Genomic DNA, 19088 nt, shown 5'->3' on the forward strand with positions numbered 1-19088 from the left:
ACCTCCCCGGGGCCAGCGCTGCATGTGGCCCCACGGATCCGGGGGCCCGTCCCATCTAATTGGACCAGGGGTGGGGGTGGCCCTTCTGTGGTGGCCACTGGTCTTGGTCTCTTTTGTTCCATTTCCGGAGGAACCATCTGAAAGTTTCTGGGCCTGTGTTTCCCTGCTTAGGCGTTTGCAGTGGTTCCCTGAGTGAAGGCCAGGGTGAAACCCATCATCTTTGCAGCCCTCCCTCCACCTCCTCCTCTGCCCCTGCCCCTGCCCCTTCCCACCAAGGTTCAGAGCAGACAGGACTCCCCTGACTCCTGCAGTTTCCCCAGGCATCCCGAGGCTCGGACAGACCCCTGCTGGTTGGGCTCTTACAACACTTAATTTTACCTCCATTTAGCACTGGTTTCACCCCCATGGCACTGTTTGGCAATGGCTCTTTCTCTCTCATGACAGTTTAAGCTAGGTGATACCAGGCATCTGGCCACTCCTTCCTGCAACCCCATGACGCAGTTCGGGAGGAGCGGCTCGCAGTTCAGGAGTTACTGTGTGTTCAGGAGCAAGGGCTCCAAGCACTGCATTCCTGAGGCTCCCTGCTGGTTCCACACCTTTGCTCTTGCGGTTACTTTAGATTCTATGCCCTTCCCTCCTCTTTTGCCTAAATCCTACCTGTCTTCTAGAGCTGGTTCAAGGCCAGCTTCCACCAGGGAGCCTACAGTGATTATTCCTTGGAATTCCCGCAGCCTTTCCTAGTCATCAACATTTCCTGGGATGTGGAGTGCTTTCCTACAGACCAGGTATCCCAAAGGTTGGGCCCAGTCTCCCTTGCAGCAGGCATGCTGGTGGGAGGAAGGAGACAGTGCTGGGAGGGGAGGAGATCCTGAAACCCTGGGGAAGAGATTCGGGGTCAGACTCAGTTAGAAAGTGGGCACCTCTGCCCTGAGGGCAGGGGAAAGATATAGCATCAGGTGCAGGCTGATCCAGCAACTGCAGGGCTTTAATGTGGACTCTGGTGGCAGGAATGCAGGGGCTACGAGGGAATGTGGAGGAGCCCAAGGAAGGGGTGGCTTCCAGGCACTGCAGTGGGAGGCTCTGGGCTTGGGCTCAACCTTGGAAGGAGCCAGCACAGACTCAAGTTCTGATGATGTGACGGTGGTCAGACCAGCTGTCAGTGGTTGGGCTGATCATGGAGGCTGGTCCAAAGGCAGTCAGGCTGAGCAGGGTGCCCACAGGCTGGGCCAGTAACCTCAGCAGGAGACGAGGAGGGGGTTGGCGAGCGCAGCTGCTGCAGAGGCTGGTGCGGAGGGCTGTCTCCTCAACAGCTGGCAGGCAGCCAAGGCTTGGTGCAGGGCATCCAGGATGGCTGCTGGGCTGGGCCTCCCCACTGGAGGGAAACAGCAGGCAGGGAGGGCAGGATCAGTCTGCTTGCCTTCACCCACAGAGCTACTGTCCCTCCTTCCTGCGACCCAGCCACCCTTACCCCCTGTGCCCCTCCCCAGCCCTGCCCAGCTTCCTCGCTCTGTGGACCACCTCCCCCCGAGGACCCCGGAGAGGGGGCTTGGAGCACACAATTTCTGATCTCCTCCACGAGGGCAAGGACTGCTCAGGGCAGTGGGTGCACCTAAGCTCTGCCCAGTGGTGCCCGGGGAGGTCAGCGAGCAAAGGGCTTTTGGTTGCCCTGTCAGCCTGTGAAGCCCCGTGAGTCGGGAGCTCGGCCTGGCTGCACCAGGCATAAGCTGGCACTCCTGCCGTTCTGCTCCCTGAGCTTCGTGTAAACACCAGGTCCACGTTACTGAGTGCTTAAGGGAGATGTCCCAGGCTTGGGCGCGGCCAGCACTTGACCCCTGTGCCTCAGTCTCTTCCTCTGTAGGAAGGGGATAACAACTCATTCCTTCTAGGGCCCTCATAAGGATTCAGGGGTTTAAAACCCTTGGGGCACCTCCCCTGCATGTGGCTGCAGTGCTGCCGGTGGCGCCCACCCATCCCCTCACTGGGCTTCTGTCTGGCATTTCTGCCTGGGGCTTCTGTGCCTCTGCTCTTGCTAAAAGCCCCTTCAACTTTCTAAAGCATGCAGGACAGGAATAACATGATTGTTTTGTAGACAAGATGCTAAGGATGAAGCACGCTGGAGTCTCCTCCTCAGGACACCCTCCAGCCACTGCCTGGGCTCTGAGAGACTGGGGTGCTCTCCTACCGTGGGTGGGGTCCTTGAAAGCGTCCAGCGTGCTCAGCAAAATCTTCCCCAGGGCTCTTTTCGATATGTTCTTAAAAAGAAATGGAGACAGGGCTGGATCAGACTGGTTGCTGTGTCCCTGTTCAGCCGACAGGAACTGGTGTCTCCTAGGGGCTTCTGGGCAGCTCCCTGGGGACAGATCAAGCCCCTCCCCAACCCTCATCCCTTCCTGGCCCCCTACCCCTAGGCTGCCCACCCTGTGTTTCTCAGAGACTCTTGGAGGGTAAGTGGGGCAGTGGGCAGGATGCATGCCATCAAAGATCACGTACCTAAGGATTACCATCTGTGCCCAGGTAGACACTGGGAAATAACCCTAAGAGCATTTTTATGCATTTGCTCATTTGATCTTTGCAACAACATGTTTTATTATGCCCATTTTAACCAGCAGAAAAAAGCAATGCTGGGAAAGAAAGCGAAATTTGCCAAAGGCACCCAGCTGGGAGGTGGAGGGGCCGCATCATCTATCCTGAGGCTGCATGGCCCATGGCCTCTGCTGGGAACCACTGCCCTTGCCTGCCTGGGCTAGGACTGGCCTCTCGGGGCCCATCCCCAGGTCTCTGCTTGCCCAGGATATGGACACTGGGCTGGACCTCAGCAGCTCCGGGGCCCAGGCAGCCCGACGCACAGGGCACAGCCCACTTCAGAGCCCCACAGACCTGGGTCTTCCTTTCTTTCTAATCCTTATAGCCTTTCCCTTTCATTTTGCTGCATTGGATGGAACCTCTGCTTCGCATAAAAACAGTGATGACAGGCATTCTTGTCTTGAGTCTGATTTTAATTTAAATTTAATTTAATTATTTTTTTGAGGTAAGGTCTTACTCTGTCACCCAAGCTGGAGTGCAGCGGCACAATCTCAGCTCACTTCAACTTTTGCCTCCTGGACTTCAGCAATCCTCCCACCTCAGCCTCCCAAGTAGCTGGGACCACAGGCACACACCACCATGCCCAGCAAAATTTTTTTTTTTTTTGTAGAGATGGGAGATGGGGGTTTCACCATATTGGCCAGGCTGGCCTCAAACTCCTGAGCTCAAGCCATCCACCCACCTTGGCCTCCCAAAGTGCTGGGATTACAGGCATGCGCCACCACGCCCAGCCACATCTGATTTTAGGGGGATTCCTCTGAACACGTCACCAGTCAGTGTGAGATCTGCATGAAGTATTTGGTTGAGAGCCCTTATCTGGTGAAGGAAGAGCTCTACTATTCTTAATTTGCTGAGGAGTTTTATAATCAAAGGAGATTGAATTTTATTGACTTCCTTTTCTGCATCAATTGAGATGATCATCTGGTCTTTCTCCTTTAATCTGCAATGTGGTATATTTTGGTAATAGATTTTTTGATGTGGTATCATCCTTGAATTTCTAGGATAAGTCCAACTTGGTCATGTTGCATTTCTTTAAACACTGCCAGATTTGGTTTGCTAGTATTGTGTTTAATAATTTTGTGTCCATGTTTAAATGTCACGTTAGTTTATAATTTTCCTTTCTTGTCTTTCTTCTATTTATCCTCTTCTGGTTTTGAGAACAGAACCAGAAAATGATACATACAAGAGTTTTATTAGCTTCTTAAAATGACCTGGGGAGACCCCCAACCCTATTTTTGGTTGGTTCCTCTGAGCCTCCATTTCTGCATCTGTAAAATGGGGTAACAGCTGCCTACTGTGAGGAGAGCCTAGAGCCTGGTGCCTGACACAGGTGGGGCTCCCTCCAAGAGCTCCTTTCCCTTCCCTGAGTGTGGCAGCTCCCGTGAGCCTACCAGGTCCCGGAGCCTCTGCAGGAGCTGCAGCACGTCCACCAGCTTCTCCTCCAGCAGGGACAGCCGCACCCTCTCAGTCTCCACCATCTGCAGCTCCAGCCTCAGGTGCTCATTCTCTTCCACCTTCTGCTGCAACTCTGCCTGGGGAGAGAAGGGGGCTCAGTGCTTACCTTGCTGGCCTCCCCCAGCCTTCCAGGTGACCGGATCAACTACTCCATCTCCCCGAGGCTGGTGCTGAGGCCCAGAGAAGCTGAGTGTGTGGCCTAGAGCCACACAGCGGGTTGGACTGATGTAAAAATTGTGTATTTTGTTTCCTACTCTAAGGACTCCATTCTCCCTTCTCTTCTCTGGTTTTGTTGTATTTTCTTTTCTTTTCTTTATTTATTTTATTTTATTTTATTTTATTTTTTTTGAGACGGAGTCTCGCTCTGTCGCCCAGGCTGGAGTGCAGTGGCCGGATCTCAGCTCACTGCAAGCTCCGCCTCCCGGGTTCACGCCATTCTCCTGCCTCAGCCTCCCTAGTAGCTGGGACTACAGGCGCCCGCCACCTCGCCCGGCTAGTTTTTTTTTTTGTATTTTGTAGTAGAGACGGGGTTTCACCGTGTTAGCCAGGATGGTCTCGATCTCCTGACCTTGTGATCCGCCCGTCTTGGCCTCCCAAAGTGCTGGGATTACAGGCTTGAGCCACCGCGCCCGGCCTTTTATTTTATTTTTTTTAACAAATTAAGTTTGGTGGGAAGCAGCAGAAACCAATCTGGCTAGCTTACACAGAGAGGACATTTACAGCAGGCTAGTGGGCACATCCCAGAATGGACTGGCAGCTGGAGAACCTCAGGAATGGGACAGGGTTGAGACAGTGGGAGTGTCCCAAGCCTCTTATCCAAGAGCCACAGCTGAGAAGGACCCTTTCCAGCCATCCCCATCCCACAGCATGGAGAGTCCCAGGAGAGGGGCCTGGTTGGCCTACTCTGAGTTATGGGCCCACTCTTGGCCAGGGAGCCACCGAAACCATCAGTCGTACCCAGTAACACTAGGATGCCAGGCAGTCACAAAGTGCTTTGTGGCCCCTGCCTTCTAAAGCAAGCATGCCAGGCACGAGGCAGTCCCTTCCCCGGCACCAATGGAGGGAAAGAGAAGCAGTGGAAAGTGTGGTGCCCAAGGGCGCTCAGGGTCCACTCTGGGCTTGGGCAGGAGGAGGGAAGGCCCAGTGCCTCTGCTCTCTAGGGATGAGACTGGAACGCCGGCTAATTTTAGGATCCTCCAAGCCCTGTTTCCTTGAAATGTTCTTAGAAAAGGAGTGGCTATGCCCTTCAGAACTTTGTGACTGCCAGTTTATTTCCTGATGGCCCACAGTACTGCACCCCCCCCAGCCACAAGGGCTACGACTTTCCTGAGGGGTGCCTGGGCAGGCAAGATCAAGGCCTCCAGGAAACCAGAGCGGTGGTGGAGAAAATGTAGAAACAACTTTCAACTTAGGAGACCTGCACAACACAAAAGAGTGCTAGAAACAGGGACAGCTGTGGCGCATGTTTGCTGAGCACTCACCACAAGTGTTCACTTGTTTGATACATGCAGTATAGTACCATTATTATGCCCATTTCACAGGTGAGGAAACCGAGGCACAGAAAAGTTGAGTAACTTTTCCAAGGTCACATAGGAAATGGAGTCAGGATTTGAATCCCGGCAGCCTGGCTCCAGCACATAACCGCCATGCCGTGCTACTTGGTGTTAGCAGCCTTCTCTGGGGAGTAAGTGAGGGATGCCCCTATCCCGGTGCAGGGATTCCACAAGCTGGAGGTGGTGCAGACCCGATCGCACTGGAAGGTTTAGCTGCAGCCACACCAGCTTGCCCTGTAATGACATTCGACTTTGTTTCCTTTTGCACATTTCAGCAGAATATTTGCATAGTCCTGGTCTTTGTCCAATCTACTGCAGCACTCCAGGGCCTGCTACCTTCTGTCTTGGTCTCTGATTTCACGCACTAAGAGGATGGAGCCCAAACAGGCCCCTCTGCTCCCTCCTGCCCCCAGTGACTCAACCCTTGGCCTCAGGGCGGACGGTGTGGCTGCCTTGGTTCAAGGGGGGCACACTGGCGTGGATGAGGCATGGGCTCCCAGCCCAGCCCATCTGACCTCTCTCAACCCGTTTCCTACCTCACTGGACTCCTTGAACATAAAATAAGACAGAGCACATCAGCACCGAGCGTGTGGTTCATGGGTCATACAAGTCAGCTGGTATCATTTTAAAAAAGTTATTTAAGGAACTAGGACTTCATCAGGCCATGCATAAGTAAAAAGCAGTACAGACTTAGAATTTCATATGTATAAATATAAAACTATGTCAAAACCAGTACGTAAAAGCACAGTGGGCAACAGCTTAGTGAAATGACAGTTTTCAGCAGCATTGCACACTTGGCTACTGTGGAATAGAGAAGTTCCTATAGAGTAGAGAGAATGAGAAATGCGAAGTGGTCTTATTGAAATGGAGACAGCTGGATGCCCGGCCTCCCTCCCCATCTTCTTGCTACCACACTCCCTTTCTTTTGGGAAACTGCCCCTCCTCCACTTCATCTGACTTTGGTGGCAATGCCAATCACTGAACCCGCCCCACCACCACAGGGATTGGCCCAGGGACGGGCACATGAGTGAGGTGGCCAATCGGAGATCCTCCCTGAGATTTCGTGTATTAGGAGTGAGACTCATTTTCCTCTGAGGGCTTCCCAGGTGGGCTGATGGAAGTCTAGGGCTGTTAATGGTCCTGCCTTCCCTTCCCCCATCATATGAAGTAAGCCCTTTTGAAGCAGGGGAAAGTGAGACCCCCTCCTACAGAAAAACACAGCAGACAGATGGAGACAATCTGGTCTGAGTCCCTGGACCCAGCTGTGCCTGAAGTCCAGATCATCGTCTTCTCAGCTCCATGTTCCAATAAATTCCTGTTTTGCAATCAAGCTAATTTGAGGTGGGATCCTTTAATTTGCAACCAAAAGATTTCTTATTAAATTTAAATCAGAGGAAATCACCTCCCTCTGGGCCTTGGTTTACTCATTTGGGAATGGGGCACGAGACTTGGCTGCAATCCCTCAGACCCTTCCAGCTGTGAGATCCTCTAGAATTGCTCCAGCCTTTGATCTCTGGGACCTGCTGACCTCCTCCCCAGAGGTCCCCAGGGTCCTCCCACCGCAGCCCTGAGTCCTCAGCTGCTCCACCAGCATGGCAACGCAGGCCTCCAACTCCCCCAGGGTGCAGGCATGGTCGGCACCGCCGAAGTGACCAAAGTAAGTCATGAGCTTCTCCGCCGTCTGGTCATCACACCTGCAGCAAAGCAGAGGGCCCGCATTGCAGGGGCTGCTTCCCAGAGCCCACTCTGTCCAGCCTTGGAGAGGTGGTGCTGGTGTGGAGTCGACCTCCTAAAGCAAAGCCAGGCCACGGCACCTGCCTGCCCAGCACCCTCCCACAGCCCCCATCTCACTCTGAGGAAAAGCCAAAGGCTTCACCTGATCTGCTCCGTGAGCTCTCTGACCTTCCCTCCCACCCACCCACACTCATGCTGCTCCAGCCACAGTGGCCTCCTGGCGGTCCCTCCAACATGCCTCAGCGCCTCTGCACTTGCTCTTCCCTCTTCCTGGAATGCTCTTCCCCCAGCATCTGCATTGCTTATTCCCTCGTTTCCTTCAGGGCTCTGCTGAGAGAGGCATTCCCTGCATCTCCCTGCCCCGCCTCTGTCCCTGCCCCTGTGTGACCCCTCTTCCTCACGCCTGTCACACTCACTAGAGGATCCAAAAGAGGAGGCCACTGTCTGGTTTACTGCAATTTTCCCTGTCTCTCAGATTTTGCCTGGCAAGTAGTAGGTGCTTCATAAGTGCTTGCTGTTGACATGAAGAATTGGTGGTAACAACAACTCCAGAAAATCAACAGCATTTTACCATACAATAATAACTGTTGCCCCCAGCAGCGTTCCCACCTCCTGTGCACCAGGCACCTGTTAGGCATTATATATCTTTGACCTCAAATCCTTACACAGCCTCTGCCACACAAGTGTCACCATCCCATCTTAGAGACGAGAAGACTGAGGTTCGGAGAAGCCAGGTGATTTGTCCGAGGTGTCCCAGGTGTCCTGGGCCTGTCCTCGGTCCCCATGAGGGTGGAGGTGAGGATGAAACAGGGAGCCAGCACCGGCCTGGGGCCAGGCTGGAGAGCTGTGAAAATGGTGTGTGGCAAGGGGTGATGGGTTGGGAAGGGGCCTGAGAGGGACACTGGTGTCTGGGAGTGCCACAAGAGCTCCGGTGCAGGTGCTGGTGAGAAGGCACGAATGGGAATTCAAGCCAGCCACGAGCTGTACCCTGGAAGGTCATCCCACTTCATCCTCTACATACTGGTGGGCCTTCCCACCTCCCCCTGAGGGACAAGGGGACAGAGCCGCAGAGGGGCTGGGAGGTGGCTGAGCCAGGCTAACCAGCCTCCCGGGTGCTCCTGGCTTCCCTGGCCACCTCTGAGTGTGAGAGCCTGAGGCCCACAGTGGCTGACCCTAGACGGGCCACACACCTGCCTCTGCAGCTGGAGAGCCGGGCCAGCAGTGTCTTGGCCTCAGCTGCCGGCATCTTCTGCTCCTCCCGCCACTTCTCCTCCTCCTCCTCCTCCTTGTCAGAGGCGGCCTGGCCCTCCACGGATCGGAACAGCTGCTCGTCCACTGCTGGGGAAGCACAGGATGTGGGGACGCAGGACAAAGGGTGGGGAACCAGGCATCCCTCCCCAGGTGGCAGCCCGAGGAGAGGGCTCTTGTGCCATGTCCCCTCTTGAGATAGCCACCCCCCACGTCCCAGGCTCCTGTGTGGTAAGGCCACCAAGGCTGGTTCTGTCTCCCTGTAATGTGACCAGCCCAAGAGTGAAGCTGGCCAGTCAGAGCCCCTTCCTGGGACTTCACACAGGGACATGGGGAGAAATGTTCTTTTTCTTCTCTTTCTTTTTTTTAAAGAGACAGAGTCTTGCTCTGTCACCCAGGCTGGAGTACAGTGGTGTGATGGTAGCTCACTGTAGCCTCAAACTCCTGGGCTCGAGTGATCCTCCTGTCTCAGCCTCCCAAAATGTTGGGATTACAGGCATGAACCACTGTGCCTGACTTCTTCCCTGTTTTCTAAGATGACACAAGCCAGGCCCTGTCTGTGGTCTCAGAGATAAGTGTTATTTCCATTTTAGGCCGTGGCAACCCCAGTCAGGAAAGGCCAAGCCAGTCTCTTAGGAGCTGGGGTGGGTTCCTCAAGGTACGGGCACCAGGATGGACAGATTTTCAGTGCTCAGGGAACTGCAGGCATCTAATGTTTGGAGTAATGTGGAGGAAGGGGGTGTGACACATGTGACTGTCTGTGGTCCCCAGTGTTGCTTGGCCTTGACGGTGGGCTCCCGTCTGCAGCAGCATCAGGAAGCCCGGGGGTCTGTGTGGCCCCCTGGTGTTCTGCTGCCCAACCTCAGTCCCCATCCCTGTCCCCAGGGGAGTCCCACTTCCTCCTCTTCCTCTCCACCCAGCTCCAGGGGCACTTGAGTCAGGCCCAGCCAGGCTGAGTGCAGCCTCCTCTGCGACTAGTTCAGGAAGGGCAAGGGACGCTGTGGCAGCCACTGGAGTTAGCCCAAGACTTGGACTCAAAACTTGCAGGGAAGAGAAATGCCCTCCATGCTTCTGGCCTGGGAGTTGAGAGGACCGGGCCTGGAGCCGCTGGTGACCATCTTGCCACTATGGGGGGAGTGCCTCCTGTGAAATGAATCGCTGTAGAGCAACGCAGGGCCAGGCGTCGAGACAGCGGCGCTGCTGACGTTTCAGCTCTGCCTGAAGCTTGCGTGGACTTTGAAGCTACGTGAACCAATACATTCTCTTTTAACTTAAGCCGGTTTGGGCTAAATGATCTGACACTGGGAGACAAACGATGTCCTAACCGATACAGCTGTTTAAAAACAAAACCAGGCTTATGACCTCACCCCCACCGCCCCAGAGAATCACATGCAGAGATCCGGGGTGGGCCTGGGCATCCATGTTTTTCTTTTTTCTTTTTCTTTTTCTTTGGGGGGTAGGGCAGGGCCCCACTCTGTCACCTAGGCTGGAGTGCAGTGGCACAATCTCGGCTCACTGCAGCCTCGACCTCCCAGACTCAAGTGATCCTCCTGCCTCAGTGCCCACAAGTAGCTGGGACTATAGGCACGTGCCACCACACTGGGCTAATCTGTTTGTATTTTGGGTAGAGCCAGCTTTTGCCATGTTGCCAGGCTGGTCTCAAACCCCTGAACTCAAGTGATCTACCCGCCTCAGCCCCCCAAAGCGCTGGGATCACAGGTGTGAGCTACCATATCCAGCCTGCATCCATGCTTTTAAAGGTGACCCTGGCCACCTGGCAAGTTTGGGAACGTCTCGAGGTATCCTGACCTCCTGATGGCTCTAAACCCCCCAGATTCTCCAGGCCTAGGTTCTTAGGATGATGGGGCTGGGGAAAAGGGCCCCAGCCCAGCCTGAGCAGCTGGTGGGAGTGGGCTCTGTTTGGAGGCTGGTGGTAGCATGGACGCAGACAGACCCCTGAGAGCAGGGCTGACACAGCCTGAGGGACTATGAACCTGGCAGGAAGACTGGGCGCACGGGTAGCATGGATGCAGACAGGACCCTGAGAACAGGGCTGAACATAGCTGGAGGGACCGTGAGCCTGGCAGGAAGACTGGGCACACAGGGACAAACCTTCATCCGGGGCTCTGCTTCCGGAGCTGCTGTCTGACTGCCAGGCTCCCTCTGGAGTGGGGTCTGGGTCTCTGGTCCCAGCATCTTCAGGTTCATTACTCTTGTCTCCTGGCTCCGGGCTGGCTAACTGTGGGGTTGGGAGCTGGGAGTCCTCTGACCTGCAGTGGTGGGAGAGACACGGGCATTGAGGAGGAGAGTACAGGACTCTTCATTCCCCACTGTGCATGGGCAAGCTGTCTATGAACCATTGTCACCCTGGCAGAGTCAGCTTCCCACAGTCCAGGAGGAAGTGCTAGATACTGGGATTCCCAGCATCCCTTGCAGCTAGGGCACATGCATGGAACCCAGTTTTAGCCAATGGGACTCAAGGCAAAATCTTCTGGAACAGATTTTCATCCTTATAAAAAAAAAAAACTCTACGAAAGGAAATGCCCCTTCCTTCCTGCCTTTAGACATTGTCATACGAGAATGTGATGTTTGGAGCTGCAGCAGCTGTCTTGTGACATGAAAAAATGTCTGAGAGAATTACTGAGTTGTTGAACAAAAGCCCTAATGTCTTTTAGCTGTTGACTTCACCAGCCCTAGGGCCACCCATCTCTGGACTTCTTGTTATAGGGGAATTAAAAAAATTTTTTTTCATTGTTTCAGCTACTTTTTTTTCTTTCTTTCTTTCTTTTTTTTTTTTTTAAGAGATAGGGTCTCTCTGTCACCCAGGCTGGAGTGCTGTGGCATGATCTTGGCTCACTGCAGCCTAGACCTCCCAGGCTCAAGCGATCCTCCCACCTCAGCCCCACAATTAGCTGGGACTACAGGTATGCACCACCACACCCAGCTAATTTTTGTGTGTGTGTGTGTGTGTGGAGACGGGGTTTCGCCATGTCGCTTATGCTGGTCTCGAATTCCTGAGCTCAGGCAATCTGCCTGCCTTGGCCTCCTGAAGTGTTGGGATTATAGCCATGAGCCACTGCACCTAGCCTACTTTTTTTTTTTTTTTTTAAGTAGAGACAGAATCCTGTAATCCTAGCACTTTGGGAGGCCAAGGTGGGTGGATGACCTGAGGTCAGGAGTTCTAGACCAGCCTGGCCAACATGGTGAAACCCTGTCTCCACTAAAAATATAAAAATTAGCCAGGTGTGGTGGCACACGCCTGTAATTCCAGCTACTTGGGAGGCTGAGGCAGGAGAATCACTTGAACCTGGGAGCCCAGGAGGCGGAGGTTGCAGTGAGCTGAGATCGACCACTGCACTCCAGCCTGGGCAACAGAGTCAGACTCTGTCTCGGAAAACAAAAACAAAAAACAAAAAAGAGACAGAATCTTACTGTGTTGCCCAGGCTGTTCTCAAACTCCTGGTCTTAAGAGATCCTGCAGTGCCTTGGCCTCCAAAAGCACTGGGATTTTGGATGTGAGCCACCACACCCAACTAGTTTAAATTGCATTTCTATTCCTTGTCCCCGAAAGCCTTTAATTGAAACATCTCCCTTCTCTGGGCTTTGGGGAACCTACATTACACCCCACCAATCACTTTTCTTGATATTTTAAGGGCCTGACCTTTTGAATATTCATTTTCCATGTCCCTGCAGTTACAAGATAGGGGAAGAAAGAAAAATCTGTCTAACATGAAAATATTCACTAATAAAAGGGCCACTTATTAAACTGGCCACTTTATACTAGCATCTGTCCCACACCCATCTCATCATAACAACCCGATAGAACCCAATATGAAGCAAAACCACATCTTGGAAAAGGGGAGGCCGAGTGGTGTTGGTCAGGGGGACATGGGAGAACTCGAATCGCAGGCAGAGCCACTGATGTGGGGCTGTGGCAGGGCTGGACTGGATTACAACCAAGGAAGAGAAAACCAGCAGGATAAGCACCAGCCAGGAGCATCAGGAGAGTGCTCTGCTGCACGAAGAAAACCTTTAGAAAAGCCAACAAGGCTGGGCGCCGTGGCTCACGCCTGTAATCCTAGCACTTTGGGAGGCCGAGGCTGGTGGATCACGAGGTCAAGAGATCGAGACCAGCCTGACCAACATGGTGAAACCCTGTCTCTACTAAAAATACAAAAATTAGCTGGGTGTGGTGGTACGTGCCTGTAATCCCAGCTACTCAGGAGGCCGAGGCAGGAGAATCACTTGAACCCAGGAGGTGGAGGTTGCAGTGAGCTGAGATCACGCCATTACACTCCAGCCTCTCAACAGAGCAAGACTCTGTCTCAAAAGAAAAGAGAAAAAAAAAAAACAAAGAAAGAAAGTGAACAAAGGCCTGAGATATTTTTGCAAAAGTGACCCTCCTCATGATAAAGCTGCAAAAAGAAAACCTTCAGAAACAAAAAAAAACAAAAACCATAAAAGTAAGGGTACGCCATTGTGTTCTTACAGAGTGTTATTGGAAAAATTATTCCAAAAGCAATAATCAGTCCTAAATCATTCTGTGTTTGGTCTAAGAATGAGAGCACTGTACTGCAGTCATAGAGATTATTTTCAAAGAATGACTAGACTAGGCACGGTGGTTCACACCTGTAATCCCAGCACTTTGGGAGGCCGAGGCGGGTGGATCACTTGAGGTCAGGAGTTAGAGACCAGCCTGGCCAACATGGTGAAACCACATCTCTACTAAAAACACAAAAATTAGCCGGGTGTGGTGGTGGGTGCCTGTAATCCCAGCTACTCAGGAGGCTGTGGCAGGGGAATTGCTTGAACCTAGGAGGCGCAGGTTGCCGCAAGCTAGATTGCACCACTGCACTGCAGCCTGGGTGACAAGGTGAGGCTCCATCTCAAATAATAATAATAATAATAATAATGAAATGGCTGAAAATATTACCTGGTTTTATTAAATAGTATGATAACTCATTTTCATACATTGTAGCTTTATTTTTCAATCTCCAAAGAGTCCCCATTTTATTTTTATTTGTATTATTTATTGAGACTGAGTCTTGCTCTGTCACTCAGGCTGGAGTGCAGTGGCGTGATCTCGGCTCACTGCAACTTGCACCTCCTGGGTTCAAGCGATTGTCATGTCTCAGCCTCCCAAGTAGCTGAGACTACAGGCGCCCGCCACCATGCCAGGCTAATTTTTGTATTTTTAGTAGAGTCGAGGTTTCCATGTTTGAACTCCTGACCTCAGGTGATCCGCCCGCCTCGGCCTCAGAAAGTGCTGAGATTACAGGCGTGGACCACTGCGCCCGACCCAAGAGTCCCCATTTTATATGGACTCGCTGAGTGGACTTCCCACGACCAAATATTATTGGAACACAAAGACCCCTGCTCGGGAGGTGCTGTTCGGAGCCATGGCCCCTTGCTGGGCCTCTCACTGCGCAGGTGGAAGCCCTGCAGCACCCAGGAGGGGCAGGCAGGGAGCCTCCCGCGGCTGATCCGCGTGACCGGGGTGAGGCCCCGCGGAGAGTCCGGGCAGGTGAGGGGCGCGGGCTCCCGGCCGGGGCTCCGTCAGGTGGACTCGGCACTTGGAGGGCCCGCTAGCCCACGGGCGCCAGGGCCGCCCTGCAGCGCCTCCCGGTGGCCAGCTCCCCGCCGGCACCTTGGTGGCGAGCACCGCCCCCGCCCGCGGGGCCTCCCCGTGCTTATCAGCATAACCCCACCCTGGCCACCGTGAGTGGCCCAGGGCTGCACGGGGAGCCAATGAAACACAAGGAGCGTCTGCAGGTGTTTCCGGGCCTCAGCGGCGTCCTCTCCTGCAGACCCCCTTCTCTGCCTGCCTGAGGAGGGCTCGGAGTATGATGACCGACGAGGCGGGAAGTTGTGACTCTGAGGGGACCGTCCAGCGATTCTGGGGGCTGCAGATAGAGCCCAAAGATGACGGCAAAAGAAACAGGGCCCTTAGTAACATCAGCTGAGCTGCTGGGTCAGGCTTTGCCTAAAGCCAGGGCTAACCCTGAAATTTCGTGTTTTTTGAGCCCATGACTCTGATTCATAAAATCCTGCATTCAGCGTCCTCCAGTGCAAGCTGAGAATGGGCATGTTGCTTAGCAGCAACCAATGTGAAAACCCCCGGGTGGGGATTCTTGCTTCAATGTGAGACTGCGTGACTACAGCCATGGTCATAATAGCTGAGATCTCACTGGGGAGGTGCCTGTATCTCCCTACTCCACGGGCTCCAGCCTGGAGAAGAAAAGACACAAGGGAATAAGGTCACTGTCTCCAAGACACAAGGATAGAGGCAAGTACCTGGTTATATGGCCCCATAGGGAGGTGTTTAACTGGGGTGAGACAGCAAAGATGGGAGTTGGGGAATCAAAGGGAGGTGATTTTAGCTCACTGGGAGGAACAACTTTCTGGCAGGAACTGCTGATGAAGAATGATGATGATGTGCTGTGGAACGCAGTGAGCTTCTTGGCAGAGGAGGTATGTCAGCAGGTAAGGGACTTCAGCGGCTGGAATTGTGAATACAGTTGGAGGTTGAATTAGACATACCGAAATCCCACTATGAGATGCTGCTGCTTCTTCTATTCCCTAAATCATTTAAGGGTTTCAACAAGCAAAATGAGATAGAGGGACAGCTCTTACCAAGGGGCCTGTTTAAACATTTCCTGACACAGGCTGCCTGGGGTGGACTGGATCCCCACACTCCACCTCCTAGCACTTGCATGTGTCTTAGAAAGCCTGCTCCAGGCACAGCTTCCTGCACGGACAGCAGCGACAATACCAACGAAACCGTTCAGTGTTCTGAAAGCCACTCTCAATACTTCAAACAGCTTCCTCACAAAAACCCTGTGACATAGGTAAGGTCATCATCTCCATTTACAGAGGAGGAAACCAAAGCACCAAGAGCTGGAAGAAGCTGTGGAGGAAGAAGTGGAGGAAGCCGCACCGTGCGAGAGGTGGGGTCTGCACTCAGGCAGACGGCTGCAGGCCCGCATGCCAGGCATAAGGGAAGCTTGGAAGGCACACTCTGGAATGACCCGGCCCAGCTGCCGTCGTCAGTGGGTGACTCCAGGTCACAGGCAGTGAAGCTGGGAAGAGAACAGAGCCATCTGGAGAGCAGGACAGATGAGGACACTCTTTGGAATTTTCCAAGAAGTAAAATGTGGCCGCAGAGAAATGGAACAAGTGCTTCCTCAGGGAGCCCTGGGGCGTGCTACTGTTGTCTAGTGAACGGTATTCAACTGCTTCTCCCATTGCCCCTCTCTCTGCTGGATTATTCAGCAGGATCAGCCATCCCCCATCACACTCACATGCTATAATAGCTCCACCTTCAAACAAGCAAATACACAAAACACCCTCTGACCATATGACTTTCCCAGCTACCACCCTTACTCTGCCCTACTTGACAGAAAACTTGAAAGCACTGTGCCTACTGTACACGCTGCCCCAATCATGTCTTGGTCCCCGTCACATCACCCACAGCGCTAGGCTGCCAAGCCCAGTGGCCGGTTCTCAGCACCCATTTGACTTGGCCTAAGAACAAAGGATTGGACACCAGATTCCTTCCTCGCTTACACAATCTTCCCATGGCTTCCAGGAGACTGCTCTCCTCTGGGATTCCTCCTGCCTCCTTGGCACTCCTTGCCTTTTTGCCAATTTCTCCTCTCCATCCCAACCCCTAATGCCGGTGAGTCCTGGGACGCCCTCTGAGGACCTCTTCTCTCCTCAATGTGCACTCACTCTAGGAGGGGTCTCAGCCAGCGCCATGGCTTTGCATGCCCATGACTTCCAACTTCTTATCTCCACTTCTGGCCTCTCTCCTGAACCTCGGGCTCAGATCCAGTTCCTGACAAGCGCCCCAACTTAACTGTGGCACCTCTATTTGGGTGTCCCACAGGCTTCTCACAGCCTCTCATGCCACCTGAACTTGTCCTGGTCTTCCTCCATCTGCTCCTTCCTCTCTCGGTAAAGTGTGCCATCACCCACTTGACCGCCCAGAGAGTGGCCACTGGGTTTGGCCACCTGGAGGTCATGCGCAGCTACTTAGCATCTGGCCAACCACTCAGTTCCACCCCAGCGCCCAACCCAAGGGTGCCACAGGGAGGGTGCTTGGCAAAGTGCTGTTGTATTGTGTGGCACCTCCTATGTCCAGGTCTGTGCAGGTTGGCAGGGGAGGTAGAGGGGCAGGAGGGGAGAAGGACTGCAAGTCCCCGCCCTCCGTGGGCTGCTCCTCTGGGTGGAGTACCAGGAGGTCAGGCAGGGCACGCAGACACAGCCCTCCCTCCAGGGCGTGTCCACTGGCCTCGGGCCACTCCCTCTACAGACAAGCGGGGTGTTGAGTCCGGAGAGAGCAGGGGAGGTATCCTGCAGGAAGCAAGACCTGGGGTTGAGCAGAATTAGTACTAGGTGGAGGAAGATAGGCAGCGGGTATGTTTGGGGACAGAAAAGAGTACAGCACAGCTAGAGAAGAGGACCCAGAGCAGACAGGAATGGGCGGAGAAAGGAGGCAGAGAGGGCTGAGTGGCCTGGCAGGGCACCCCTCCTGTAGCTGGGGCTGTGTGTGCTGTTGGAGTAACGCTCACCCCCTGGTTGATATCTTTCAGAGGAGGAAGTGGTTAGGTTACCAGGTGGTTGGGGTGAGTGGGGATTTGAACCCGACCCTGCCACCTCCAGACCTTGACCTCATTCCCTTGTCCACGCTGCATTTTACCCGCTGGCACCAGACACAGACCTTAAAAAATCACACCTTTATTTATCTTATAGATGATGGAAGCCAGTGGGGGTTGAACCATATGGAATAGTGATTTTTACCGCTTTTGACCTGCAAAAGGGCAATTTAAAATGGGGCAATCTTGGCTCACGCTGTAATCCCAGCACTTTGGGAGGCCAAGGTGGATAGATCACCTGAGGTCAGGAGTTCGAGACCAGCCTGACCAACATGGTGAAACCCCATCTCTACTAAAAATACAAAATTAGCCAGGTGTGGTGGCACGTGCCTGTAATCCAGCTACTTGGGAAGCTGAGGCAGGAGAATCACTTGAGCCTGGGAGGCAGAGGTTGCAGTGAGCCGAGATGACACCATTGTACTCCAGCCTGGGCAACAGAGCAAGACTCCATCTCATAAATAAATAAATAAATAAATGCTGCAATCTGATAAAACATGTTCACAAAATGTTGCTTGGTGGACTGACTTCAAATCTGTCACTTCATTAGTGGGTGTCCAGGTTTGTGAAAAGTTTTGTTAGAATTTTCTGGTTCTAGAAACCTGACAGCCTTTGGCCCTGAGACTGGACCACAGGGCCCAGGGTTTTAGCGTGGGTTTCATGCGAGGGTGTGCTCTCTGCTTATGCACTGTTGGTGGGACTGTAAATTAGTCCAACCATTGTGGGAAGCAGTGTGGCAACTCCTCAAAGAGCCAATAGCAATCCCATTCCTGGGCATATTCCCAGAGGAATACAGATCATTCTACCATGAAGACACGTGCATGCAAATGTTCATTACAGCATTATCCACAACAGCAAAGACATGGAGTCAACCCAGTGCCCATCAATGACAGAGTGGATAAGAAAACATGGTGTATATACACTATACTATGTAGCCATAAAAAACAACAAGATCATGTCTTTTGTGGGAACACGAATGGAGCTGGAATCTACTATCCTTAACAAACTAACACAGGAACCAAATGCCACATATTCTCCCTTATTAGTGGGAGCTGAATGAAGAGAACACATGGACACAAAGAAGAGAACCCCAGTGTCTGGGGCATACTGGAGGGTAGAGGGTGTGAGGAGGGAGAGGAGCCGAAAAAAAATAACCATTGGGTACTAGGCATAATACCTGGATGATGAAATAATCCGCACAACAAACCCCTAGTGACATGAGTTTACCTACATAACAAACCTGTACATGTACCCCTAATTCTAAAAAGTTAAAAAAGATCAAAACAAAAATAATGCTATACAAATTCTAATAGTAATAATAATAGTAATGATAATAATAAGAATTAAAAGAATCTGCTCCCCGGAGTTGGCTCTGGGAGACGGTGGCACTGCCTTTGGTGTTTCTTGGCTCAGCTGACTGAGGACAGAGTTGCTGGTGGCCTCGCTGGGTGGGCCAAATGCTATGGCCCCATCCTCTCTGTCACACTCAGTGGCTGGGAGCTCCTGCTCCTGACTTGCAGGTCCAGCATCCTGACCCCCAGCTCTAAGGTTACCAAGCTGCCCCCTGCCCCTGCAATATGCTGTCTGTCTTTACTCTCTGGATCCAGCAGCAGCCCACGACCATGTGTCGTCATGGCCATTTCCTTGAACACAGCTCTGACACACCTAGCCCCGGAGCCTACTGTGTCTTCCCAGAGAGGTCCAGATCCCTAATATCTCAGCCCACCACAAGGAGTTTCTGAAGTTACAATGCAAAATTCGTTTGGAAGACATATTTTGTTCAGGTGGGCCCTATGGATGGAAAAATGTCCCCTTGCCCCGCTTCCCACCTCAGTTCCACCCCTCCAGTCTCCACTCCACT

The 19088-nt window shown here is 53.0% G+C and overlaps 1 protein-coding gene across 2 annotated transcripts in view; it reads right to left on the reverse strand.

Annotated features, from left to right (window-relative positions):
• Nucleotides 1-957: 957 nt before the first annotated feature.
• Nucleotides 958-19088, reverse strand: part of EFCC1 (EF-hand and coiled-coil domain containing 1) — a 43708-nt gene continuing 25577 nt past the window's right edge. Inside the window, exons 4-9 of one of the 2 annotated variants that reach the window (XM_077993648.1) lie at nt 10686-10843; nt 8516-8660; nt 7120-7285; nt 3975-4115; nt 2183-2252; nt 958-1372 (exon numbers count right to left, since the gene is read on the reverse strand). In XM_077993648.1, the coding sequence (XP_077849774.1) occupies nt 1236-1372; nt 2183-2252; nt 3975-4115; nt 7120-7285; nt 8516-8660; nt 10686-10843 (817 nt within the window). In that variant the 3' untranslated portion in view covers nt 958-1235. Of the gene's footprint in view, nt 1373-2182; nt 2253-3974; nt 4116-7119; nt 7286-8515; nt 8664-10685; nt 10844-19088 lie in introns of both variants that reach the window. The other variant, XM_077993646.1, reaches the window with a different exon arrangement.

This window comes from Macaca mulatta, chromosome 2 (assembly GCF_049350105.2).
Source record: "Macaca mulatta isolate MMU2019108-1 chromosome 2, T2T-MMU8v2.0, whole genome shotgun sequence".
In the NCBI taxonomy this organism is placed as follows: domain Eukaryota; kingdom Metazoa; phylum Chordata; class Mammalia; order Primates; family Cercopithecidae; genus Macaca; species Macaca mulatta.